At 40.8% G+C, this 27,943-nt stretch overlaps 1 protein-coding gene across 1 annotated transcript; it reads right to left on the minus strand.

Moving 5' to 3' along the window:
- Window positions 1–1,294: 1,294 nt before the first annotated feature.
- RDH10 (retinol dehydrogenase 10) lies at window positions 1,295–27,799 on the minus strand. The gene is made up of 6 exons (XM_077876558.1): window positions 27,458–27,799; window positions 25,569–25,804; window positions 5,816–5,914; window positions 4,506–4,651; window positions 2,782–2,913; window positions 1,295–2,692 (listed from the first exon to the last, which is right to left on the minus strand). Exons 1-6 carry the CDS (start codon window positions 27,744–27,746, stop codon window positions 2,569–2,571), a joined length of 1,026 nt encoding a protein of 341 aa, XP_077732684.1. The 5' UTR covers window positions 27,747–27,799; the 3' UTR covers window positions 1,295–2,568.
- Window positions 27,800–27,943: the final 144 nt, after the last annotated feature.

Here is a 27,943-nt window from a genome sequence, read left to right on the forward strand (position 1 = left end):
GGGTGTCAGCCTTGAGCCCGGTGGCCCTGAACATTGGCCTGAATGGGCCAGGTGACAAAAAAAGAGAACATGAAGTCAGCATGAACATCAAGGTGGGGCGGGGAGGGGGTGTAGATCCATAATCAGCAAGAAAAGTGACTCTGGTAATTCCTCATGTGATCAACACTCATATGTAGGTTTGACTAGGAGTTCATGTTGAGAGAAGATAGCAATCATCGTGAAAGCAGCCTTATATTAAGATTGTGATACCAGGATGAAGAAATACAACATGTAGGAATTTTGCAGTCTTAGACTTGCATTAACTCTATCCTCTTCCAAACTCCACAGCTAAAGATGGGAAAGAGGGATCCCTGGGTGGCTCAGCGGTTTAGCGCCTGCCTTTGGCCCAGGGCGCGATCCTGCAGTCCCGGGATCGAGTCCCGCATCGGGCTCCCGGCATGGAGCCTGCTTCTCCCTCTGCCTGTGTCTCTGCCTCTCTCTCTCTCTCTCTCTCTCTCTGTCTATCAAAAATAAATAAATAAATAAATCTTTAAAAAAAAAAAAAAAAGATGGGAAAGAGCTAACTAAACCAGGCCAGGCCTAGGGAATGGAAGATTTCTACAAAGAAGTTCAAAGAAATCAGGTTTTAGTACCAAATGAAAATAAAAATAGGTTTAAATTATAATATGTGAGAATAAAATTAAAGGTAAAGAAGACCTTCTTTGGTCTTAAGATCAATAAATGAGTCGTGAAAGTAGCACAGATTTCTCTAGGACAGTCTGAGTGTGCTCTGGACCACTTGGGAGACAGACCTGGATAAACTCGCAAATGGCACCTGTCTCCCCTCCAGTGTGATGAAGCACTACTTCAAAGTACTTCTTTCAGTCTGAAATTGAAAACTAAGAGGCAGCCAGCGCCTCCATTGTTATAATGGGCTCAGACTTGGTTTTCATTTCTCCTTTTAGAGAAATTCAAACATAAACAAAGCAATTCCTTAGGACCAGCGTTGGGGACCCTCACAGTGAGGACTTTTCCATATGTGGTTATGGTGCCTATTCCATCTGTGGTACAAACAGAGGTGAGGGAATGCTATTTTCTCACTTTCAGGATAAACGAGCTCCTGATAAAGTGTCTCATCGAAGTAGATGGTAACAGTGGAAATCTGAGTGTATGGACCCTAACTTGTTAATGGCTGTTCCTGAACATTATCCCATTCAAACATTTTTTTAAGGCAGGATATGGCATGAAAAAAGGGGAACACAATGATTTTTCTCTTTATAGTACTACTAATAACTAATAATCACACAGTTGCATGTAAGTTAATTCTTTAAATTTAATCAGTCCTTTATAAAACTTCCCAATTAATTAGTAAAAGATGGCTTATTTGAATAGCCTTAAACATTGGTCGCTATTTAAACAAGACATTCTAAAAAAAAAAAAAAACAAAAAAGCAATCACATAATAGTTTATAGTAATTTACAAGTGGATGGTATACATTTAGATACAGAGGTAGAAGTCCACTTTAACAACATTTCACTAATACACATTTACCAAATTCAAGGCACAAAATAGTTTGCTTTACAAAAAAATACTGTAAAAATGTCAATTGCTGTTCTACAATGTGAATAAAACTTTCAAAAGAATCTTTACACCCTTCCATACGTACTCCACAGAATATGATTTTTCCCCCTCACTAATCATAGTTGGCACAAAAACGGGGACTTTTTTAATGCAGAAGTTCCCATTTTTAGAAACTGTTTCTTCGCAGAGCTGCTATGTATTCTAGGTAAAAGTCCATTCAAAGAAATGAAACACAGCAACTTCCTGAGGAAAGGGCACTTTCTGTATGCAGCAAAATTCACAGGTAGAAAATGTGTGACCTTTGTGGATAACTAGGTCTCTAGAGGAATAGATCCTTAAGGAAAGATTTCAGAGATAAAAATTTGCCTAACATTTTAGTCATTAGGACTTTAAGAAAGAGACCTGATCACCTTTACTATAACAATCAAACATCATTTACTTCAAACTGATGGGAGATTTCAAAATTCCTTTTTAAAAGAGCTGTACACAAACACCACGAAAAGCCACACAGGCTTTGCAAAACTGAAACTTAGAAAACATGAGAAAATATAGCACTATCAGTCCTTGAAGTTGCAAGGGTGTCAGTTGGCTAGAGTTTAATTACAAGAATTCATAAACTCTATGGAGATTAAAAAAAAAAGCAAAACAAAACCACACAGGTGAAACACACTGTCGTTATCATCTCTAGACTTTCTGCTCATTAAGAAAAATAATGGTAGCCTGGAGATGTCACACAGTGCTTGTCTAACAGATTTGACTGGTTTTGGGGTTCTGCCTAAAAGGACCCTGTTGGCAACAACATGACTCACATTTGCTGATCACATTTTCCAAGTATTCTAATCGGTTAATTTGCACTTTATTATTATTATTATTTTTTAAAAAGTTGATTTAAAAAAAAAAGTCAACAAGGGTTCAGAATCCAGAGAATGTCAGTAATGCTGATGTGGATTGGACTATAATGCCTTGATCGTCTTCTGGTAGAAATGATATTCCATATAAAGAAGATTTTTAGATGCCATTTTTCGCTTCATTATTGTTTGTGGCTTGTTTTCTTTGAGCAATAAACGGGTACATACACTTGTCTGCTCCTAGGAACCGATACATGCACACAACTGCTTCAAAAGGGAGGATGCTGGAAAAAAGAAAGGTGGCTGTGAGCAGGTGTGCTAGGTTACGGGGCAGCCACGGGGAGACCCAACCCAGGAGGGAACCTGCAGTTACCTCTTCATGAAAGTCACGATGTACATGAGGCGGGGGGTGCAGATCATGGGCTGATCGGTGAGGATGGCCTTCATGGCCTGCTTCACACAGTAATCAGGCTTCAGAGGAGGCAGAAAAGGCTCAATTTCTTTCCTGAAGGTTATATATTCAAAAAATTAAATTAAGAATTAGCACAAAGTAGGGAAGATTAGAAATATACATCCAAACATGAACAGGGAGGTTATCTAAGTGACAGGACCTTAGGTCTACTTTGTTTTCTGCACTGTGTTTTTTTGTATTTTCCAAATTTTCCTACCATGAATACATTTTATATGCATAGTGTAGAAAATGTGTTAAAAAAAAAAAAGGCAAAATCGGTCCACTTTTCTGTAAAGTGAGACAATGTTTTTAAAAATGCTCTAAAATGTATTTCATATTTTTTTCTAGTTTTTTTCAATAGAACAAGAAGAGGGTATTTGGCATAACAAACATTATGCCCAAACACGGTGCCAAACTTTGAGTGCTAAGTGTTGTTAAAATGATGGTGTGTAACACTGGCATAACTTTTCTGAGTGAAATAAGTGAGCTATATGCTTTCCTGAATGCCCAAAGAGGGAAAACCAAGGTATTTTCTCTCGAGGGTCTCTGAAATGAAGTGCATACAGACATTCAACCTTCAGCTGAATTCATTACATGACACGTTGAAATAATCTAATAGTATAATTTATTCCTTTCACTTTTCATTGTCCCACCACAGCTTTGGACATTTGCCATGATGCTAAATAGGAAACAGCTAAATAGGAAACAGGGCTGCTTAGACCCTAGGCAATTGGTTCCTAAGTATATGAGATGAAGAAACAAACCAACACACACAGGCACACAGACACACACACAGCGCACCGGGATGCTGGGAAAAAGGGAGAACTCCAGTCTGTTCCCAGTCCAGACTTGAAGTCAGCCGGAGATGCAAAGGAGTCCAATGGAGCTCCACCTACTTCACAGCTTGGCCAGGTTCAGGATGTGTTAAGAACAGCCTGACCAACGGGGGAACTGGTTCGGTTATCTTCCTTTGCCTTTCAAATTCATCCAAGCAAAGATCTCAAAATAAGCATGTCTTCACAAGTTTCCTTTTAATGATTCGTGGTTTTGTTTACTCTGCTTAGTTCAAGTCAGACGTGACCTGACATTTATATTCCCATATGCCTCCTTTCAAGGTATGGGAGTGTTTTATTTCATTTTTAGCAAATCTAAATAGTTCTTCTCATTCTGTCACAGTGAATCTACCTACATATACTCTCTGCGAAAAGAAAGCTCCCAAATCTGGAGGGTAAATTTCTAAGGTCTTTTTGAAGAAAGGCTTACTCTTTTGTGACAGTGACATTGTTTCTTATTCCAAATCAAAGTCGCATTCATTTACCAGCACTAATACTAAAGAAACAAAATAATTCCTAAGGAAGTTGCTTCTCAGGAAAATCCTGGATATTTATGTTTCCCCCTTGAAGGTGCAGAGAGGCCAATTCCTATCTGATGCTTCCAGACTGACTTCCTCACATTAGTATCAGTGTGGTAGCTGACCCTTCGTCATTAATCTTTACTCACTTGAATTCTACAAACCTTGACCAGTGAGAGGACAGGCTTAAGTGTCAAATGATAAAATGCAAGACTCAATTCTACACATTCTCCCAATGCAGAAAGATGATTTCTAAAACAGCTTTTTATCAGTAACAAGACAGGTTCTTACTGACCTGATTCGGCAGCCTCGGAACATGCCCGTGTCTACAAGGTAAGGGCAAACCAACGTTGTTTTAATTCCATCCTTTTCAGCAGCCTTTAGCTCATGGCTCAGGGATTCATGAAAACCCACCACTCCAAACTTACTGGCACAATAATCCTGAATTAGAGGGAGAGAGAACAGAAACACTAAGTATGTGCACAGGTTCCCTCACCAAACCCAGGCTTCCCTGATCCTATTACTTTGGTTACACGTTTGATATAGGGGGTTACAGGTGACTAAGCAAGGAAAAGGCAAGCATTTTCAAAGACAGGTATCTGATGTGGTTCAGTGCAGAAATAATATTTTCAAAGCAACACCAGAAACAGACGAACACTTTTTGCCACATTGACCAAGTATCGTATTACTTTGGGGAAGTTACCACAAAGGATTCTATAAAAGCTAGCTAACAAGCTGGAGCTAAAAATGGAGAGAGGTTCACTTTGAAGTGTCTGGAAAATTCACAAACGGTCTCTTGTTCAGTAAAAGGAGAATGAAAATCCAGGTTGTTTAATTAACACTAGGAGAGCAAAGGCAAATCTAGCTTAGGTTATAAATTGTTATGATCTGATTTTCTCTTTAGGGTAAAGTGAAAATGGATATAAGTATACCTTGTTAACTTAAGCCAGACCTTAACTGAAGAACACATGGTACAGAAAGTTCTTATCCTTTACCTCACTTTAAATGTAGGCATGGAAATGTAGAACGTGGAAGCCATCTATTCTGTGTCCCTTTACATATTTGCATGGGGTGAGGTTTCCAGTTTTATGCTATACGTACCCATGGGACAAACAGCACAGAATAATATGCATACACACGCTTTATTATCTGAATATGGTGAAGAATTGATTAAGCCCAGTTCTACAACCTTAACTACGCAAAACACCTCACATTCGCCGTAACCATCTCCTCTGATGAGCTGATAGAAGATAGGTCACTTTTGGCAAGTTGACCAAAACAGAACGGCAACCTTTGGCCTCCTGTATCTGTTTCCTGTGGTAATGCCACTGCCCTCCACAGTTTCATTCTTGACCCTGTGCCCACCTACTTTTCCTGCTGCTGTGGCTTTGTCAAACTAGTGTAAGTGATTTTATGACAGCAGATATTAGAGTTGCAATTCAACATCTGGCCCTGGGTTACTGTAGGAAATTCCACAAACAGTACACAGGCAGAGTAGAGTGCTTTCATGAATGTATGGACAGCAGGTATTCTTTGTAGGATTTTTGGTATACTCGTCACGAGATAAACCGACTGAATGAAGGAAATGCTTTATATCTGACAAACCTCAACTCCAGCAGTACTGAACAATCCCAAGGAACTTGCAACTGTCACAATATGACCATGATTAATCTCCAGCATGGTGGGAAGGAAAGCCTTAGTGGTCTGAAAGAAAAGAGTCAAGCTTTAGAACTGACATTGTGAGTTTCATTTAAAAGCAATCCTACGTAATGTTTTACCCACCCAATGAGTTTTACCCATATAACGTTATATTTTCCAATTTGTCTAAAGATCTTATACGTTTACTAAAAGAGAAGATCCTTTAAGTGTCTGGTTAACATAACACCGTATCATTGGTATGGCAGGCCTATTAGAAGCCGTGACCAACGAGACTGTAACACAAGAGCTTTTGGGGACAATCTCCAGAGATGAAAAGAAAGCCATTAGTCGAAGGCTCTTTATCACCTTTCAAGTGGTAGTTATCTGCTAATCTAAACTACTCCCAGGTCAGAGATCTTTTTATGTTCATGACACTTTAACACAGCTATCTCACGGTCTGTGAGGGACCCTCCAGTTTACCCATGAATAAGTGCCCTGGATTAATGTTTACCTTATGGCTATGTCTAAGCTGTAATAGGCCTATGAATGAATAAGGAGATATTCGAGAATCGTCTTCTAGCATCCAAAGCTTTACCAAAGTGTACTAATAGGAAGTAAACTATTTCAGGATGTAAAAATGCAGGATGAAAGTACAGGATCATTTTAATGAGAAATGTGTCATATGCTAAACGACAATAGCTCACAGCATTTGGAATGACCAAACTCCCCTGTGGGGCTCACAGGGCACTGACTTTCCCAGAGAGGCAGGTGACTGGCCACTCACTGTAGCTGGGCATGCAGCATAAGTTCCTGGGCAATAGACCCAGGCACTGATTTCTTATTCACTAAACTCTTTTTTTCCCTCCTCTGGCTCTTTTGCCTTCAAGACACAAGGCTGTATTAAAAAAAAAAAAAAGAAATTACTTCAAATTGCTTAAGATGATCTATTAACTACTCTACCAGGCTCCCAACAGTTTTATAACCTGCTTCTTAAAAGAAAGCAGCAAAGAGCAATCTGTCTACTGTTGAGTTATATCCCATTGCCAACACAACTTCCCCATGATTTATGAAGTTAAAAAAAAAAAAAAAAACCAAACAGTACACAGTGGACTCAAAGAAGAGGTGCATGCCCTTCTCTGAGGATTTCCTGGCTAAGGGATCACTGAATTTCTGCATAAGTATCTAATGTGTTACAATAACTTTTGCATGTACAAGATCAAAACCAGTCATCCCATTTATTTTGATGTTTCTCCATATGTTCCAATCTCTGATACACACAGTTGCCAGATGAGTGCCTGTGAAGTGTCCCAAAGTCTTCCCCAGTCTGGTTCCTGATCATCTTGCAACCCTAACCACCCCCCGCCCCCGACTCATTCCCCATTTGTCTGGCCCCCTCATTATTGTTACCCGGGGCACACTTATTTTCACCCGTGAACTTTTCTCTTCTCTGACTATCTATTCCCCATGCCCTCCTACATAATTCAAAGTAAAATAATCACATGTTTACAAAGCTTCTCATGCTTTTCAACATGCTTATGTCACAGGAGCTTCCAAATTCTCTGCTGAAGGTCTTGAGCATTTATATATAATTCTACACCACTTTGACTTTGTTCATATTTCTTTAAGACATGTAGATGGTCAGTCCCATTCACTGTCACATAGAATTACAGGTTTTGTGATATTTTGGCTTTGACTGTTTTATATTTATTTGTCTGGCTGCCTTACACTAAGCTGGGAAATACTGATTATCCTTTCAAAGATTCTGGGAGAACTACTACCCTGTCATAGGAACTGTGGAGGAGAGAATATGAACAACGTTCCTTGTGAACTTCAGAGACCTGGCTTACTGCTGGATGGAAGAGAGACACATGCTTCAGCTAAACTGCACTTCTTTGCAGTAGTAGGTCAGAATGGTTAGGGTCGTTGGATTGTAATCATTATTTTGGTGTACTTGATAGCCAAAAAAGGCAAGACCTGGTACGTCAGGTCATTATACATTGAATGTTAGGCAAAAACAGCTTATATATGGCTATTTTATCAGAATTGCAATAAAGTAACATCATAAAGAGGCATATATATTCCAATCTAAATAAGATTTTTAAAGTAACTGCTTATGATTAATTGTTCCCAGATTAGCTGAAAAAGTATAAAATGTATTCTTGATGCTATTCAGAGATCATTTTTAAGTATTGAAAGTTTGCCTCGTCCTAGAAGACACGGATAGATTTAGTACAAAGGATCCTACTGTTAAGTTCTTAAGTAGGGAGTCTCCATATTAAACTCCAAGAAATTACACACAGTATAGAAAACCATTAAGAATTTGCAGCTTAATTACCTGGCGAATCTGAATCCCTGACACTGTTCACACTGCCAGTGACCACTCACTCTAGCTGGCGGCTGGCCCTGACTAGCTAGAAGCGCGGACACCAAGCAGGTTAGCTCTAATGACTTCCCCGGACTTGTGTGTGATGTTGTTGCCTGCAGGTGTTAAATGACTAATCCAGATCCCCAGCAGCACATAAAGGTAGGCGATAGAAGATTAACAAGTTCCTAACTGTTTTTTAAGTTTAATCTGTTGCATGGTTCTGAAACTGATTAAGGGCCCCTCCCCTCTTCCTGAAATTAGTCTGGTGGTATTATTCTTTCAGTGATTATTTCTTGAACATCTATCATATGCAGGTACTGTTTTATGATCTGGCCAAGCAATGATGGCTAAAATGGGAGCTGGTTCTGTGCCTGTCTCTGAGCAGAATTTATACTTACCTGCACTTAATTGTGCTAACTCAGTATATCAAGTATAACAGTTCTAGTTTATCCACAGGGTACTCATGGCTGTGTATTCTAAAAAAATGTGACTGGGACCTGCTTTCCTCACCCCCTGCCCTCCCGCCAAGGAGTATGAAGGGACATTTAAGCTATTGGTTTTGTATTTAAAGGAAAAAAGAAAAAAGAGATAGAGAAACAAAAGAACCCAAATATGGCTAAGTGACTAAAATCTTTTCCAATTGTGGGTTGTAAACATTTTTCAGAGAAATATGCTTCATTTTGAGTGACTAGTAAAGGGTGACACGGATCTGTTTTAATATAAATTTTCTTTAGAGGGAGAGTTAAAAAAAAACAAAGGTAGTGGCAGGTCAATGTCCAGTTTAAAATACGTGATTTCTTTGCCCAATCAGGGACATACACGGCTTTCTGGATAAACAAGATTCAATGCATCACTGCATTTTCAACATCCTGATACAAAGGCCTCTATTCGTTATTTAGGAAGCGCACCGATCATAGGTCTAATACTATAATTATGACGGCTACTATCTATGTTGAGCACAACAAAAAATGTTCAGGAAACTGGGAGGTGAAAAGAAACTATCCACAGCCAGGGTCATCCTGGGAACCCAGACTCGCTGTCTTCCAAAGCGGGGGTCAAACACTCAGCTCCTACTGTGTGCCGGGCAAAGGCGAGCCTGGGAGAGGAGCATTCCCATCAAGACCATTCAGGTTTCTTTGTAAACTTGGGTTTTCAGGGTTCACACTGGAGCCTGATCCACGTGACTGAGCACGAAGGCTGTTAATCATTTCCTTTGCTGCCTGAATGGAGGCGACCAATTACTGCTCGTGCCTTATTTCCACAGCCTGAGTCCTGCCTTATGTCTGGGGCACATTACCAAATAAACTTTGATCAACACTAATTCTATCCCTTACTTTACAAGAAAAATGCTATAAATGGGCAGCTAGAAAGCATCACATTTTCAGAAAATTTCCCAAGTAACCTGACTAGTTTTCTTTTCTAATTACTCTTGCCCTCAACAGTCTGGTAGATGACATCTGAGATAGTACAGCATATTCCGTCCTTGACACAGTTTGACAGCACAAAGAAATCTGGCACTTTGCAATGAATTATTAATGTGCACAAATATTGTAGCATGTATGAGATGGGGACCAGCAAAAGGTGAAGTGCCAGTTGCCATGACACCAGTCAGTTCAAGCTGAGGTTTGTGATCTTTAACTTTGTCTCAAAGAGTCATTAAAAGAACATCAAGGGCAAATCTAAGAGCACACCCAAACGGCTTAAGTATAAATTCACGCGTGTGCTGCCATCGGTGAATCTGAGAGGGGTAACTCAGATAACGCACTGAACACCTGGACTGCTGCGCTGTCTCCACTCTCGGGATGGATTACTCGGATCACGAGTTACGGCCTCGTACAAGGATCTCGAACACACAGAGGTAGTGGTGCCAGTGGTGGCTGGCCAAGGTTAGCGAGATGCTTAACCTGAGCCAGAGAACTGCACTCCATCGCTATGTTCTTTTGTTCAAATGTCTATGAACAGAGGAGGCCTTGTAGTCCTTCATCAGGAAAAATGGTGGGCTCTTGATCTAGGGGGTCTCACAGTCAGCAACCAATATGCACTCACTGGTATGGTCAGTGGGAGAATTTATAACTAGGAACGGACCTAGGAAACTTTATCTGCAAAAAGAGAGAGAACTCTTAAAAATGAACTCTGGCTAAAAAGCGTGGAGATAGACTTTTGTATACCCATGAGTAATTTTATCACGAGGCTCAGATATGATCATCTGCCCCCAGCTGACAGGGCTGTTATGTGACCAAAAAAAGAAAGAAAGAAAGAAAAGAAAGAAAAGAAAGAAAAGAAAGAAAAGAAAGAAAAGAAAGAAAAGAAAGAAAGAAAGAAGGAAAGAAAGAAAGAAAGAAAGAAAAAAGGAAGGAGGGGAGGGGAAGGACAGTGAAATGGACCCTGACATTCTTATGAAACATACTTAAGTCTAATGTCGCTATAGCTCCTCGGGGTTCCTCTTCAAAGCACTGGGCACTTTGAAAGATAACTGTAAAGGTCATATTTATAATATAAACAAGAATTTCTTGAACAGAAGGGTGACTGGACATAGACATGACATGTTCTATCTCGAGAAATCTTTGGAAGTTAGGTTTACGCCAAATTAACTTCCAACAGTTCTAACCCTCCAGATCATTCCCTGTGCTCTTAATGACACACTGCGACGCACGGCCTGCAGCTGCACTGTCACGACAAATTAGCCTAAAGTTAAACAAAAGAGAATGTGAAGAAATGTGGTATCCGGCAAAGTCTGGCTTTTGGAATTTTTGAGACTGATGACATTTTAAAGGTGGAGGTAAAACACCCAGAATGTGTTCTCTGTATTTATAAACGATTCCAGGTTAATGAACACCATGGAAAAAGCAAAATTAACTTCTCATAGTAGGAAAAGGCCTCATACTGTATTTTTGTGTGTCTGCCTTAACTATCTATTATCGTCAATCCCAGAAAAGGCATCTTTTAAAAAGAATCATTTTAAGGTGTTTATCTCTTGAACACCCAAGAAACAGGAGACTTTTGTTTCTAGAGGAGCATAAGTCACATTATGATGGGAAAAGGATTAACACTATCAGCACATGTATATAATAGTTTTCTGATGTATATGTAAGGATTTTCAAAATCTCCAAACAACAGTATATAAACAATTTGGAAAAAAAAAAGAAAAAAAAAAAAGAAAGACAATCAAGACTCCACTAAACAAAGACACCCTTATTGTACCCTTCCAAAGTGGTTCAACAATTCTGCTTGGTGTTTTGCTGCTTCTGGCTCTGTTGCTACTGGAGTAACTTATCTTTATCAGAATCACAAAGGAACATACTGCTTATTTACAAGGCTAAAATGACATCTGGTGGCACTCTCCTCTGAATACTGTCACTGCTCCTGGAAAACTGTGATTCAGTAATACAAACTATTGGAGGCGCTGTGAATATAGAGTGAACGGTGTTAAAAAGGTGAATAGCATAAATCATTAGCATGTCTAAGATGGAAAAATGGTGACATACCCCTAGGCTAATCTCGGAAAGGCACATATGGCTGAATAAATACTCTTAAATCTGTAGATTTAAAGCTTATCTGCTTAGTAAATATACTGACCACCAAACTAAGGAATTTCACTTTGACCATAGAACAAGATAGTTGAAAATTTTCATTACAAAATTAACTTTAATTGGGAAGTAAAAACTAAATTTATACTTGCTAGTAATACGTTGACTTTAAATATTTTAGTCGCATTTGACAGCACAAATTCTGAAATTCATGTAACTGAATGAAGGCATTTTTTCTTTCTTTCCTAGTTGATGTTTGTAGAGACAGAAAAGTCTCCTGACAAATTGTGCAACAGAACTCCAAGATAGTGAAGCTTGCAACTATTCTCTCAGACTTAATAAAATCTCTTATCAGATTGACACAAAATGTTCTGTCTTTAGCCACAGAGGAGAGACTAGAGTATGTCATAACTATTGAATTCGTATCAACGTTCCATCTACTATCCTTTTATTATTTTGAGGCTACAGGGATTAGTTTAACATTTGAAGACATCAGCAGTTAATGCTTAACACACATGCACTAGTACACTCCTACAGTTGCCCTGCAACCAAGAAGCTAATAAAAGAACCAGGCTTTGCAAATGAACACCTAGATGATGACACCATTAGTTATTCAGCAAAAATAAATGCTTCATTAACTTGCCTTCCCACTGCTAAAGCATGGGATGAATCTAGCCCAACACAGCAACTCAGACAATCGACATTCTCTTGAATTTTGGGGTTTGCTATGCAGAAATACTGGAAAGGAGGTAACTTAAAACTCAATCTGTCAGGCAAATACACTCGTCTTTGGAGTCCAAAAACCCCATGGTCCCAGGCGCCTACTGACTAACCATGCTAGTTACTTCTGACCTCATTGAATCTTGATCTTAACTCATCTGTGAGACAAGAAGAGGAGTTTCTCCAAAGTTTCTTTGTTTAAAAATGTTGTGACAACTTGTGTCCAATAATTATTTCTTCGATTCCTACTACGCATTGGAAATACAAGTTGTAACACTGAGGTGTACCTTGCGTAAGACTCTCATAAATGACTCAGCAAGGTATCAGCTCCATTAGTGCAGAGACCAGCATCTGGTGAGCAGTAAAAATCTGTTCATTAAACATTTATATGATGTCATGACTGTGCCTTTTAAAATAATGTAACTTGAATTCCTGCCTCTTACATATTAATGAAATTACACATTATCTGCAAAATATCATTTTTCTGTGTTTTTGTTGAGTTCATGGAGGTTCAGGATGTTAAAGGAAACTAAATGCTGAACAGTTTCTGAAGTGCTGTTCTCCTGGACCCTCCCTGCTGGCTGAGTCCTAGATGATCAAAGGAGTGCCCCTTTCCCCATTTAATAACGCCTTATAAAATAATGAAAATAACCCACAAAATTGCAGCCAAATAGTCTGCTAAACAACACCTTGTCATTAATCCTTTGCTTTGCCCCAAACTCAAATCACATCTCAGAAATTGTAATAAAGACACATCTTCCAAAGGGCAGAGGCTGCAGCTCTATTCTAGTGACTGGTGACCACTTCCATGAGGCATGGACACTGCCCACAAGCTCAGGCACCGCTCAGGTCATCTTGAAGGGACAGGATTCCTTTGTCCCTCTGCCCCCATTCCAATGACATGGCCCAAGAATCTCCTCAAGATCACCTGCCACCATCCTTGTTATTTTGTATGTGTAAATAGTTGAAATTCTTACTTCCTAGTTTGCTTACTGTGGAATCTTTAAAAACAATTATTATCTTTACCTAAATGAAAGATAAATATAATCACAGTTACTCCTGAAATCTTATTTTATTCTTAAATTTGCACTGTAACACCACAGAATTTACTCATTATATAGAAGAGTCCATGAGGTACCTATACTGTGTCAGGCAGTGTTAAAGAGAAAACTTTGCAAACCTCTGAAAGAACATGCACAGTAGCAAATAAAGTTCCATACAGTCCAGTGATGAATTTTTTTCTAAGCTTTAGTTCTTGTAGTGTAAGACATTTTTCTAGGTTCAGAAGGCAATCCTGGGCTTTAAAAAAAAAAAAATCACAACTTAAATTTAGGTTCAATAGTCCATTTGTTTTAGTTTATATGTCAATAACTTTGAACTACCACTCCACTATTAAATTGAGAAATATCTTCAAGGATAATAATTGCTGATCCAGCAACTAGTTTGGTATATTCTAGCTTCCTCATGGAAGAACAGTACTGAAGTAGAATAGAAGACAGCCCTAATCTTAATCACAATTCTGACTAAACCACCTAAAACATTACTAAGTTATGAAAACTAAAAGGGAAGACTTCTCCTTAGGTATCACAAGTGTATGAGACACCATGCCCTCCATCATCTAATGCCCTCCCTTATCCAATACTGGAAGCCAACTTGGAGGAAGTGGGGTACACACAACAGACAAGTTTGTAACAGGAAGAATGTAGTTCTTCATGGTAGGGTCCTCACTTTGTTTCATGATGCTTATGGCCTTGGAAACTCCACCCTGGGCACAGAGACCAAAGGGGAATAGTGAGCAAGATAGCACCTGCACTCTTCCTTTTAGATACCGGACCGGAATCCAAATTAAAAAAATTATAATAATAAACCTAGACTAGGATTGGAACAGAGTGTGTGGTCTGGCATTTTTCTTGTCTATGAGATTCCAAAAGGGCTGATTAGCTCAGGAAAGAAAAACAGAAAGGCAGCAGAGGAGAATATTGAGAGAGTGGAAAGGAAAATGCATATTCAAGACCAATTCCTCTTCAAACTTTGATGTGCCAAAGAATCACCTGGGATCTGAATCAAATACAGATCGTGATCTAGTGGGTCTGGGAGAGGGTCTAAGAGTCTGCTTTTTCTAACGTGTAGCTTGCCAAGGTGATGCTGTTGCTGCCTTGGCCCTGGACCACAGGCTGAGCACAAGGTTCTGGGGTGAGCCTCAAGTGGCTTCAGATTCATTTCTCCTAGAAACTCAGCAAAACTGGAAGATTAATTTCGTTACCTTCTGTCCTACCCGTGTTCTCCGAACCAGGATGTTAGGGGTTGGGAAGCCCCACTCTCCACACCCTTCCTCCAACAACGTTTATAAGGGCTGGTTTGAGCCAATGTTCCAGCTCCCCTGGAGTCTTCTATCGACAACTACGAGAGTTTACTGATTCTCTGTATATTTGCCTTGGATTCATTTTTAGCACTAGCAAGCCCCTATATGCTGTGGTTTGAATGTTTGTGTCCCCCAAATTCACGATGAAATCTAACGCTCCCTGTGATAGTGTTAAGAGGCTTCAAAGTCCTCTCCCCACATCCACAGAGGCTTCGAAGGCTCAGCTTTCAGGACAAGGACTTTAGGCCCTTTCAGCCTCAGTCTTTACCTGCTCCGTTTTTCACCGTTTTGAAGCTTTCATGTTTTGGTAAGCCCGTGAGAAAACCATACCCAGGAAAAAATTAGCCCTTTACAAATCAGATGCTTGGGCCATAAGTTTGGACACTATCGATGGGGCAAAACTCCATTATTTTGAAAAATCCATGATTAGCATTTCCAAAGGCAAAGCTTATGGATTTATCTGGAATTCTAATCCCATAAGATCATTATGTAACAGAATAAAGGTTTTACAGTTTCCAGGAGATAAGCTTTCAAAACAACAACAGAAAAACAAAAAACTAAAACCACCCTGTTTTGGTACCATTTTGGTACCAAGTATTTCTAGAACTCTGTGCAGCCAAGGCTTGCTGAAGTGCCCAGGTTATTCGCTACCTTTTTTGTGTCCAGCTTGTCAACGTTGACATATGAACAAGGAAAACAAGGAGGCTATGTGACCAAGGATATTGTACAGTCTTGTCCATGAAGTAACCATCTCAGATGTGAACCATGGAAAGTTACAAAAAAACCATGGAAAAACACAAGAATTGGCCGTTAGTAATAAAATTTTAATGTGGTATTGGGTCTTTAGAATTTTACATTCTTGTCTAGCTTATGGCGCAAACTTTCTGGGGATATTAGGCTAGGGTTGGTTAGTCATTGCTAAATGATCTATGCTAGTAAAAAAAAAAAAAAAAAAAAATCAACATTTGATGGTGGATTCTTTCATTATACCAAAAGGCAAAAGCATAAGTGACTCATAGGAAAATCTAGTAGGAGCTTTGAACATGTAGCCCAGGTGAGTATTTGTGAAGGTTCTAAAGTAAAGTCCTAGGATGAGGGTCTGGGTCCTAGCTTCTTCTTTCCCCAGGGGTGACCTTAGGCAATTCCTATAACCTCTCTGGTTTGTTTCCTCATCCATAAAAATGGGGATAATGGCTCTACTTAATTCAGAGTTGCTTTGAGGCTCAAATGAGAGAAGAGTGTTTATGAAAGGGTCTGTAAAATTTAAGTGCTATATAAAAGTACGGTAAATGCACTCCAGGCTCATTAAGCATGTATTTATAGGCTCTTTTGGTTATAAGTGCTATCTATTTTTGGTTATGTTGTTTCTTCAAGTTCCTGCAATTCCTGGTTCTTCCTTTGTATGGCTCCCAGGCCTCCCTGCCCTCCAGGCATCTCCAGACCACGCTTCCGGCAGAAACCCAGTTCCTGACCACCAGAAGAAGCCTCAAAACCATACTGCTGAGCAGCTGCTTTGACTGCCCTACCCCTTTCATCCAGAATCCCTGAAGATGCTGGGAAACAATGCTTTCCAGTAACACTTCTCTAATCTTTCCTTTACTCCTCTTTTACTAGGAGCAGAAAAACAACAGTTTTAAAATATAAATTATAATGCTCAACAGAGAAGAGCCCAGCAGACATAAAAACTAAAAGTTAGTACAGAACTATTTTAAGGTAATTATACTCCATGTTTCTTTTTTCGAAGAGACTGTAGAACTATCCCACTTCTCAAATCCTTGAGAAATCAGTAGGGGGCAGTATGTTAAGCGCAATTTGCAGGTGGGAAAATTCAGGCTCTGAATTTTAAGTTTCTCTTGTCCTCAAAATACCCATGTGCTTACATAAGTTGCACCACAAATATTTTCCCAGTTACACTGATTTGGGAAGTGTTATTTTGAGACCCATTGTTTAGAATAACACTAAGAAGCCGAACCTTGTTAATATTTAAAAATTTCAGTACTAAGCTATTTGAAAGAAAGGCAAGAAATTCACATTTTATGCAAGCAGCAAATGAGAAACACCATGGTTTCCCCAAACCAAAAACAACACAAAACCAAAGAATCAACAAAAATAAAACCCCACACAATGACAACACAAAAAACAACCTTCACAATGTTAACACGGCTGCCATCTTTCACACATAACTCTGTGTGATCTTTCAAAGTTTCACAGACCAAGCAATGTTTTGTTTCCAAATGTGAATTCATTGTAAGTGGCTTGTCAGTTGGGCTAATTTGACAGCACTCAAGGTTGCAGCAGTAATTGCCCTCACTTGTTAAATATTCTAGCAGCATTTGCTGCAGTGTTTAAAGTTTTATGATCATTATGAGAGGATATTCAATTTTTTTTCCCCGTGGTTCACTTAATTTTAGTTTCAGAGCATTTAGGAAAATGGTCCCTGACAGGTGTGAACTTGAGTTTTAAGAGAATTGACAAATAAAGTAAAAAGAAAAAGGAATTCAAGAATGGGCCATGCTGGGTAAGATCAAGTAAAAGATGTTAGCATTCCTTGTGTTGAAAGGCATACCCTAAAAAAAAAAAAAAAAAAAAAAAAAAAAAAAACAAAAAAAAGAAAGGCATACCCTCCAGTGCTAGGATGGCATAGGCCTGCATACCCTGGCGGATGGGGACTGGCTGGCCGGCCAAATGTGTCAGGGTAATCGTGATTAAATCCTAAGGCCATGCTCTGACAACTTTTACCCTGCACAATGGTATCTTAACAGTGTTAGGTCACAATACGGGCAGGTTCTCTAAGGCTGCCCTACCTAATAATACAAGGACTGGCTGTGGGCTCTACTTGTCCACTATCTATTTTCAAAGAAAGAATTACAAGATTCTATCCTCTAAGTTATTTTCCCATTATGCTTTCAAGAGGTCGCAGCCTACATGCAGTTTTTTTTTTAGGTCATTTAATAGAAACTGTAAGAAAGGTTTAGTTCTGTGAAGAGCTAACTCCTATAGTAACTTGTGAGGTTTAAAAAAAAAAATTCACTAATTAAACCAAGACTGATGAATACATTTAAATCAGATCCCTAGAGTTACAGGCTCAAAACATTGGATTTAACTCATTCAGTTGATACAAGGAATAGCTCCCTATTTCTTAAGGACTACCAGAGTTTGTCATACTTCAAAGGTTAGCTACAAAAGGCCCTTTATCTTGGGAAAATTACTGCGTGTGTGTGCAGAAGGAAATAAGATACAAATCCACCCTGCCAGGACACCCCCTAGTGGAAATTCAGCATAGTACAGTTTGGGGTTCCAAGAATATCCTGGGTATTTAGGACTTACACAGAGGCTCAAACGGGCTTTCTTTTCAGTCTGTTGGCTGTAACTGCACCACAGTCACGAGTCTCATTATTCATGGAGCATTCCAAAACAAGCAAACAAACATGCCATCTACACATCTATCCATACAGGCAGGTATGTGGATTAAACGGAGACAAATTAGCTACTTATCACAATTGAATGAAGCTTAATTTTAGTTTCTGGAAGAAATAGAAAGTTTAGAGGAGTCCACTATTAATATTCCTTAACTGAAGGAACTTAAAAAGGGGAGAAGGGGTGTTCCTATTTTTATTTATTTATTTTTAAAAGATTTTATTTATTTATTCATGAGACAGAGAGAGAGAGAGGCAGAGACACAGGCAGAGGGAGAAGCAGGCTCCATGCAGGGGGACTCGATCCCAGGACTCCAGGATCATGGCCTGGGCCGAAGGCAGGTGCTCAACTGCTGAGCCACCCAGGAGTCCCTATTTTTATTTTTTTAATTTAAAGTTTAGGTAGGGAACATCTGAGTTTCCTACTTCAAAAAATTATTCCAAGTCCCAAATGAGATTAAACTTCCTGAATTTTATTCAAACTAACTAAATTTGCCAAGGATCTTAAAAATCTGAAAAATGATTAAGGTAAAAACAAATATAAAGGCAGAGAATAAACTGGGAGAATGTGAGCAGTTAAATATTTGGCCATAGGGCTTGTAGCTCTGCCTTAAGGCCCAGTGACCCAATCCTGCAATGAATGGCTGAGGACCCCACTCGGGCACGCTCCATTCAGCCCTTTTGAAAAAGCTATTCAATCAGTGTTAGCATTAGCACAGGTTAAAGAATGCTTTCGCTTTGACATGTCCTATAGATTAATTTCTACTTGGGCAGATAATGGATGAAGCCCTACATGTAGAAATAACAAGGGAGAAAAGAACAAACACCAACTTTGCTTCCAGGAATCGAGATAAATAGCACATAATCAGATAAGAGTAGGCCATTCCCTGAACTGGGAATTTTAAACTATTCTACAAGGACTGCCCACTTAATCTATAAAGATACTATTAAGTCAACATGAAAATATCCTATTTTTTCTCTCCCAGAAGTAGTGATACATTTTGTCTAAACTATTCCACTTCTTTTGTCTCCCAGGAAGACGGGTCTCAAACGGCAGAACAGCTGGGTGCACAGGGCTCCATCAGGGCACAGTGAGGTGTCTAGCCCAGCGGGAATTTAAGGTTGACCAGCAGATATAATAGGTGATGAGTTTGGAAGGCAGTTGGAAATCAGCTTTAGATGATCTAAGCTGCCATGCTAATGAGCCTGGATTTCATGCTGTGAACAATATGGTCACCTAAAGGTTTGGGGGTTTGGGGGTAGATTCTTGTCAGAATAATCCATAAGCAGACACATAACAAATTCGAGTCTGTTTAAGTCACCCTAGGTTGAAGAGCAAAGGCTAGGAAGAGGGAAAGAAGTTCAGAGACTCTTTCCAAAGTATGGGCAAGAGGTGATGGAAGCACAGGAGAGGGCGCAGCACTGGGAAGGAGGGGATCCAGTTACGTGGTACCAACAGAACAGTCAGGACAGGAGGCACGGATGTGGGCAGGATGGAGAATTAAAGATAACTGCGGATGTTCCCAAGCCTGGTATTGGCCATACCAGGGAATTCAAGAAGGGGCAAAAAGGAGTTAGTTCAGTTTTGAGACTTGCTGATTTTAGGGAATAAGTGAACAGTCAAGACAGTTGTGTGAACTTGAGAACGGTCGCAGAAATCAGACGAAGCCACTGAAATAAACAGATTATACCCAGCTAGAGGTACACAGTGAGAAGAGGTGTGAGGATATAGCACTAGTCATTACATCCCTGATGCAGGGAGGCCAAGAGAATTGGGAAGACAGAAGAGAAGTAGAAGGTGGGCTTATCATGGAAACTGAAAACTGGAGCTTCAGGAATGGTTAACAGAATCACATTCTGTAGAAAGAGCAAGCTGCACACTGGATTTGGCAATTAGGGGAGCACTGCTCTTTCTTCATATGATACTGGTTACTTAGCAATATTTTCTTTTTATTTATTTATTTATTTATGATAGTCACAGAGAGAGAGAGAGAGAGAGGCAGAGACATAGGCAGAGGGAGAAGCAGGCTCCATGCACTGGGAGCCCGACGTGGGATTCGATCCCGGGTCTCCAGGATCGCGCCCTGGGCCAAAGGCAGGCGCTAAACCGCTGCGCCACCCAGGGATTCCCAGCAATATTTTCTAAACAGCTGAGGTAACTAGACACAGATTCGAACACACATCAAAGATGTTGCAAGGGTTTCTTTAGGATGGTTCCCTGCTCATACCACTTACGTAAAGTAACATTTTATCATACCGTAGTTGATTTTTAGTAGCAATAGAAGCAATTTGGGCCTACCATGTAACATACCAAAGGCGGAAACTTAATGTTCAAGGGGCGTGTGATCTCATTTCATGTTAGGGAACAAGGCTATGAAATGACCTACTAGGGGTACGGTCCCAAGTATCCGAGTAGTTGCTACCTAAGAGATGTTTTTAAATGGGACCTCAAGAATTAGTAAGATAAAGTATGCTTACCTATGTCAATTTACAGTTCAGCTCAAGACTTAAAAAGTCTTTCTAAAGCTCAAACATTTGATTTTTAGGTATATGATATTTATTTAACAACAGAAGCTAGTTCTAGTACAGACTTAAAAACTGGCCACGTACTCCAACTTTTCAGTAGCTATCCCAACATAGGAAAAATATATGGTATAACAATTCTTAATATTATGGTTTGAAGGAGGAAGTACTGGCCAAGTAGTTTTTTATGAATACTTTAGAAATGGTTTTTTAAAAATTCTAAATCTAAGAGGCCTCGAACAAAACTAGGTTTCTCTAACCAGAGAACAATACAGCATTTGAGATTAAAAACCAGTAAATCACATAGGAACTTAAACATTAATGATTAGGGACCATTCATGAGATATTAGGTACTACACAGCACTAATGTCTTTAAGTGCTACATTACTCAGATCTAGCTGGTGGGCTTTTACTTTTCCTGGATGGATTTTAACTAAATAGACTTTAGACATTTGGATATAGATAAATGCCTAATTCAGTAATTAGTATTTTAAAACTGTGAAACCTTTTAAGTTAAGTGGTCTATTAATTAACTACCAATTATCTTGTCTGACTACCATATCAATAGAAGTAAATTACCGACTAGCTATTTGACAGATTTAGCCCTTTACCATGCAAAATTTCTTCAGAACATAAAAGGCCTGGAGTTAAATGCTTTTGCTTCCCCCTTTTGGCTAATCAGGGATCAATTTGCTGCTCACGTATAAAGGCCAAATGCAGCTCTTTGGTCAAAAAGGATCTACAGATAAACTCTGTCTTGTAAAAATGACAAGCTAAAATTCTCCTCTTAAAAACAAAACAAAACAAAACAAGTGAAGCAATATTAATGTTTTGGGGAAAACACGGGCTTGCAATTTCTGTGTGGAGGCCAACTTGCCATGTTTCAAAAGAAACTAACGAGGTATTTTCAAGTTTTTGTATTGCACAGAGCTACAGAGAGAACACCTAGGTGAATGGTTTCTAGGATTATGCCAACATTAAAGTGCATTGCATTGCATACATTCTCCTTGGTCTTGTGTTAACCCTGAATGTTGCACAAGAGATTATACTGACTAGAACCTATCCCAAGTCTATCACTTCTTGACTGGTGACCAAGAGGAAGCTCCTAGGAGAGCTGCTGGTGATAGAATATTAGAAGACGGAAGTATCATAGCAAACTGGAGGGCTATGTAGAACAATGCCAAGCATGATAAAAACTTTCAATGTGCATGGAAATGACTAATATGAGATTAAGAATCAAGGAAGGAACTGCAGTGGGAATCCTCTCCTTGAGGCCCAGCCATTGGGAGGTATGAATGGTCACCATACATTCAATTTGAGCTTGATTCAAACTGGTTTATAAACACTGGCCTTCTCAATGTCACTAGCCTTGCACCAATGAGCAGAGTTTAATACACCACAGTAAATGTGAGCACGGAGGTGGGGCGGGAGGCATGGAAAAGTTGTGTAGCAAAACAAAAGGAGATACAAACCATTATGAATGTGAACCAGCCCCCATGTTGTGATCTCCTCAATCTTGCACAGCCTACGTTAGTCCACCATAAGGCTTACCTTTTGAAATTTCAGAAGACAGGCTCCTGTGAGCATCCTCTGAGTGGGCTATGTTCTGAATCTTTAAGCAGAAGTCTAGTCTATATTATCAAACATTTATTGAGTGTTCACTGAATCTTAAGAGTGGAGTTCTCTTCCAGGCAGGGAAAAACAAATAGGAAGGCTAGAACAAACTGCCTTCAGACAGCTTGCCATCTATTTTGGAATTTCAGGGCACAATACATTTAAAAAAAAAAAAAAAAAAAAAAAAACTATACCGGAGAACACATGCTACGCCACAAAGGGTGAGAATGAACAGATGCTGCAAGAGATTAATGGCAAGAAGCAAGCTTTAGACAAGCCATTTAACTGCAGCTTCATCAGAAAACAAGAGATGGGGCAAGAGGATCTCTAAGGATAAGTGCAGCTCTAATATGCAAAACTGCCAGAAAAGGGCTGGAGTGGGGAGGGAAGACTGTATTAGGAACTTGTGTTAAGCCTTAAAAGGTACAGGAGTGGTAGAAGAGGGTCTTGAAGGCAGAGGCAGTTGTATAAAGGTTTTGAAGTAGGAGCACCCACAGCTTTTCAGTGGAAGTCCACAGGGTTTTCTGTTTCACTGGATAGGACTTTAAGCTGGGTCGGGATCAACATACCATTTAGTATTTTATGAAAACAGACAGCAACTGCTACTTACAAGTCTGGCGCAAGACTATCTGTTCAAATGACTAAGTGACTCTTTGCTCAGCTGATCTTTTAAAAATGTATGGGGCAACTTTTTCTCTCCACCCAGACACAGTAAAAAGACACACTGGTTATTTTCTTTGGAAGGAAAACTGCACATGCCAATATTTCTTTAGACTGTTGTCACAAACATTTTCGCCTACTAGGACTACGGGAAGGGAAGCTGAATTCAGGTAGCTCTTATATCATTTAACACCCCAAATCACTGTAAAAATTATAAGTCTTCTAAATTTTAGTTGCCAGATCTCAACTTCTTAAAAGGTTTGTAAGTCTCGGCAGGAAGTCAGAAATTCCAACTCTAAAATGAATTTTCTGACTCAATATTGAAAATAAATTCTTCAGTTTAGATGCTTAGGGGAAAAACAGCTGGAGAATTCAGGAGCCTCCCATATTTTAATATGAAGTGACGTCATTACTGCCAAGGCTTCCAAGAACTCCCTAAATTGTGTAGTTAAGCAACATCTCGAAGCAAAGTAAGGACTCTGGGAAGGTGGTATGTTCCTCCTTAGTATGTAGGTTCAATTCCTCAATAATTTTTCTATCGGAGATTTGATTCAATTTTCTCCTCAGGTTAGAGAGGAGTCTAATGTTAAGGTACAGTATATCAATTCGTGTGCATCTTCAAAGCCAAAGCTATGGATTTTCTGGGCTTAATACACTCTCAATTACTTCTCATTTTATAGAATGTCTAGCAAAAGGAGGCTGCTTTCATCTTAAAAGTATTTAACTGCACATTGTATGGGTTTCTTTAAAAGTGTGGTTACATTTGAAATTTTATAATTCAGCAAAATAATCACGCAGAAAAAGTAGGCAAGATGGCTAAACTTTAGAATAGCATGTAGGTAAAGGTTTACAGTTCAGAAACGGAAGACCATCTCAATCAAAGGTTATTGGACAAAAAATAGTCCTGGTGTTGGTGGTTCACAAGTAGCCTACCAATGACTGTATATCTGTTTAAAGATGATGAGTCAACTGAAGTCACCTGGAGTTTCTAAGCAGCTTCATCCTTCTCATTCCACTATGAAAACTACAAGTCCACCTGCAATTCACATACATCTTTTATTTCAAATAGTGGTTGTTTTACTCAGAATCATAAATATGTACGACTCTTGATAAACTATATTGCCAAGTGTATTCGTTTATTCGTTATACCTTTACTCACCTGATGCATCCCCTTGTCACTTGCTACTTGTTCCTATGGACTTTTACTCAGTTCCCCATCCCTACTGCATATAATTCACACACACACACACACCTTTTCTGTCTCACACAAACACCTATGCACACGCCCACGTGCAAAAGCACACTTAAATCCCCCCAAACTGTATTTGGTAATCTTCTTACTCATTTAAAACATCCATAGGAGTTGGCTCACACCACTTGTGTTCATTTCTAGAGCTCTGGAAATGACTTAAGTAAAGCTCGTGTTTTAAAATAAAACATTTAGGTAAGCTTCTTTCAGGATCAGAGAAATGGTTTGATGTTCTAGGAACAATATTTGAATAAGTACTTCTAAAGCCAGATTAAGTTTTTAAGCAGTTGCTAAAAAAATTAATGAGGTTTAATGTGACCTATTTAGAAGAAACAGTTCTTTGTTGTGTTCCATCAGAAGGCTAATCCGCCTATGGAAAATATAGAAAAACAAAAATCTTATCTCCTTGCCCTTTCTTTATTGGCTTTTACCTGTCTACAAAAGTAAAGGGGAATTACTGTGGAAGAAGAAGAGAATAAAGGTCAGCAGTGTACAGTTATGGGGGAGAGCTTCACACCTACCATTATTGAAGTTTAGCTGAAAAATTGGGATTAGTTTGGTGTCCAGAGCAAGAAGGCCCTCCTTCTCACTCATCCTTAGATGCTGTGTAGCTCTGCTGGTTAGAAGCTGACGTGGTTTTAAGTCCCTAGTTCCCCAAGTTTCACAATCTTTCTGCCCCTTGTATAGTGAGTGACTCTATGGTATTATCAGGGTGACTTCTGTTCTCCCGAGAGAGGCATCTTGTAAGCGGAGACAGTTCTGAGATGTACTCTATCAGGATAATGCCACAGACGCCGTGGATGGTCAGCGGATGTTAAGTGACTGCTAGGGTGGCCCGACCACTCCCAGTGGACCACAAATGCTGATCTCAGAATCTTTGGCACTTTCTAAAATGTGGCTGAGCAGTAATTTGGAAGCCTAAACTCTGACTTCAGGAATTCATAAGAACAACCAATGTTTTACAAACTCAACAGAAAGTAAAATAAACAAATCCAGGGTTTTATGCTCCCTCTTGTTATTTTTATGGCAATCTTTCAAACTAGTTCAAAATGTTCAGTCCTTTACCCTCTCCAGAAAGACTACATAGGGGGCGGGGGGAAAGAAGATAATTGTTTGATAGTAACTGGCGTACAGTGTAATTCACCATGGGGAAATAACAAATTAGAAAGAAGCTTTGTGGTAAAACAGTACAGGTGTCTTTCAGGCTGGTACTGAAGTCTGGCTCCTTCCCAGCCTTCTCATTGAGGAGGGCCTAGTAATAAAAACAAGGATGTTTATATTTACCCAGAAGTGTGCGTGGCAATTGACCATCATGGTTCTCTCAATGAGCTCATCAGGACATTCCAGAAGATGATGCCCAGAGACCACGCCGGCATTATTGACCAGGACTGAGACCTCGCCAACCTCCTTGCGGACCCTTTCTGCTGTCAGGTAGACATTCTCCCTCTTTCCCACATCACAGGTGTAGGTAAAAACCTGCAAGTTACAGTGGGGCAGAATTTCTTCCTCACCATTCCCAGCTGTCCTCAGAAGTCCAGGAGAAAGAGAGAGAGAGAGAAAAAAAAAAAAAAAATGGAACAGAGAAGGGGGTGGGGGTGCAAAACGTGAGTCACATGGCAATCAGTAGGACAAAGATCACACAAAACAAAAATACTACAGTGAGCTTCAAATTTCTAACACCATGAGGCTTGCCAATGACTGAACTTACAGCTGCCTTCCTCCCCCAAAAGTCTTTGGGAATTACAGCAATTTACTGGATAACTTTGCTTAGGGGAAAATCATGTAATTGTGACAAGCCCAATACAAGTCAGACCTCATGGGATCAGCTTCCTGGAGCTAAAGACACCTGGAAAGAACTGATCTCAGTGCAGAGAGTACACCCCCTCTTCCCAAGCACAAACACTACACACTCCTCTTTTAGGAGGAACAGTGGCCAGAACCGGCTTTTACTCTTTTAGTAACTGCACCCTCAAAATGGAAACTCTCCTCAAGGCTCACAAATCAAAACCATAGTTAATCTGAAGTCATCCAAAGCCATGGAATGAAGCTTAAGTTTCTCATGAAAGAATGGAGATCACTGGTTTGTTCTACCTCGAATATCTGAGCTCTCCTGAGAAGCACCTCAGATAAATCAAACTTCCAGGTAAACATGCAATTTTACCACATTAGATCTCAATTTAAAACCCAAAACTTCCTGGTTTTTGAATTTACCTTTCTCTTTTAGGTTGTGGCAGGAGGCACAAAAATGTGTATTTGCTACCCCTCCATACCACTATTGAAGATGAAACATTTTCTGACCTAAAAAGCAGGTGCCATTAATTTTGGTGGGGAAGGAAAAAAAAAAAAAAAAGATCGATATGGGGGAGGGGTGGTGGTGTCCAAGTCAACCTTGCCGGTACAGTTCAATGTTTTCTCCAGAAATGAACATTTTTATCCAAGAGTAAGAGCCATAATCCAATTTCCTAGACCAGTATTTACGGTTGGTTATGGTCTCCGCTCTGACTTAAAAAAAAAAAAAAAAAAACCCTCAGCAATCAGGTTAGTTAATAAATATACAGTGAGGCAGCTGAGGTTACGAAAAACATGAAATAAATCTCCAATGAGGCTCAAATCTTCCAAGCGCTTTGAAAGACGTAGGATATCATTCAATCAAGCGGAGGGATGTAACTAAAGCACTTAACCTGTCTCTGGTGAAACAATGTAACCATTTCCTCGCGGCTGGAGTCAGCGGCGCGGCCGAGCTCGGCGGCCCGGAGCACAGGGGCACGGAGACGTGGCCCCGCCGCGTCTGAGGACAACTTCCCAGACACTTGCGTCCCCCGTCGCCAAGGCGCGGGGGGCACTGCGTTAGGGCCCCCGGCCCGTGCTCACCAGAGCCCTCTCCGCCCTCCCTGGGTCCTCGGAGGGGCGAGGAAACCCGACGTCCGTCCCCAAGGAGCCGGGACCTCCGTAAAGACCCGGGGTCGGCACACCTTCCCGCTTCTAACGCGGAGGTGACCGTGTTCCTTTCCCGGGGGAGGGGGAGGGGGAGGGGGTGCAGATTCCACTCGCGGAAGACGAGGGGCTGGTTGTCGTCCTCGGGAGCGGGGCTGCGCGGGGCTGCGGGGCGGCGGGGCTGCGGGGCGGCGGGGGTCGGGGCCTCCCGGGGACGGCTGCGCGCACCGCCGAGTTACCTTGCAGCGCCGCGGCGTCGGCCGCCTCCAGGTCGCGGTAGATGTGGCGCACCATGCCCGCCGTCTCCTCGTTGCTCTGGGTGTTGATGTCCCAGAGCACCAGCAGCGCCCGGCGCCGCGCGAACTCGAGCGCGAAGAGGCGGCCCAGGCCGCTGCCGGCGCCCGTGATGAGGCACACCTGGCCCGCCACGCTCTTCTCCTTGGGCCGCACCAGCCAGCGCGCCGCCGCCAGCACGAACGCCCAGAGCACTTTGAAAGTCACCACGAAGAACTCGACCACGATGTTCATCGCGACGCCCGGAACCCCGCACGCCCCGAGTCCGGCGTCCGCGTCCGCGCCCGCGCCCGCGCCCGCCGCGCGCAGGGCAGCCCGGCCCCCCGGCCCCCCGGCCGCGTCTGCCGGCGCCGCGGGACCCCGGAGGCTGCGCCCCGCGCCCCCCCTCCGGGCGCCCTCCGGGCTGCAGTGCGCGGGGCCGCTCCCGCCCG

The sequence above is a fragment of the Canis aureus genome, chromosome 28 (assembly GCF_053574225.1).
Source record: "Canis aureus isolate CA01 chromosome 28, VMU_Caureus_v.1.0, whole genome shotgun sequence".
NCBI classification, from domain to species: Eukaryota; Metazoa; Chordata; class Mammalia; order Carnivora; family Canidae; genus Canis; species Canis aureus.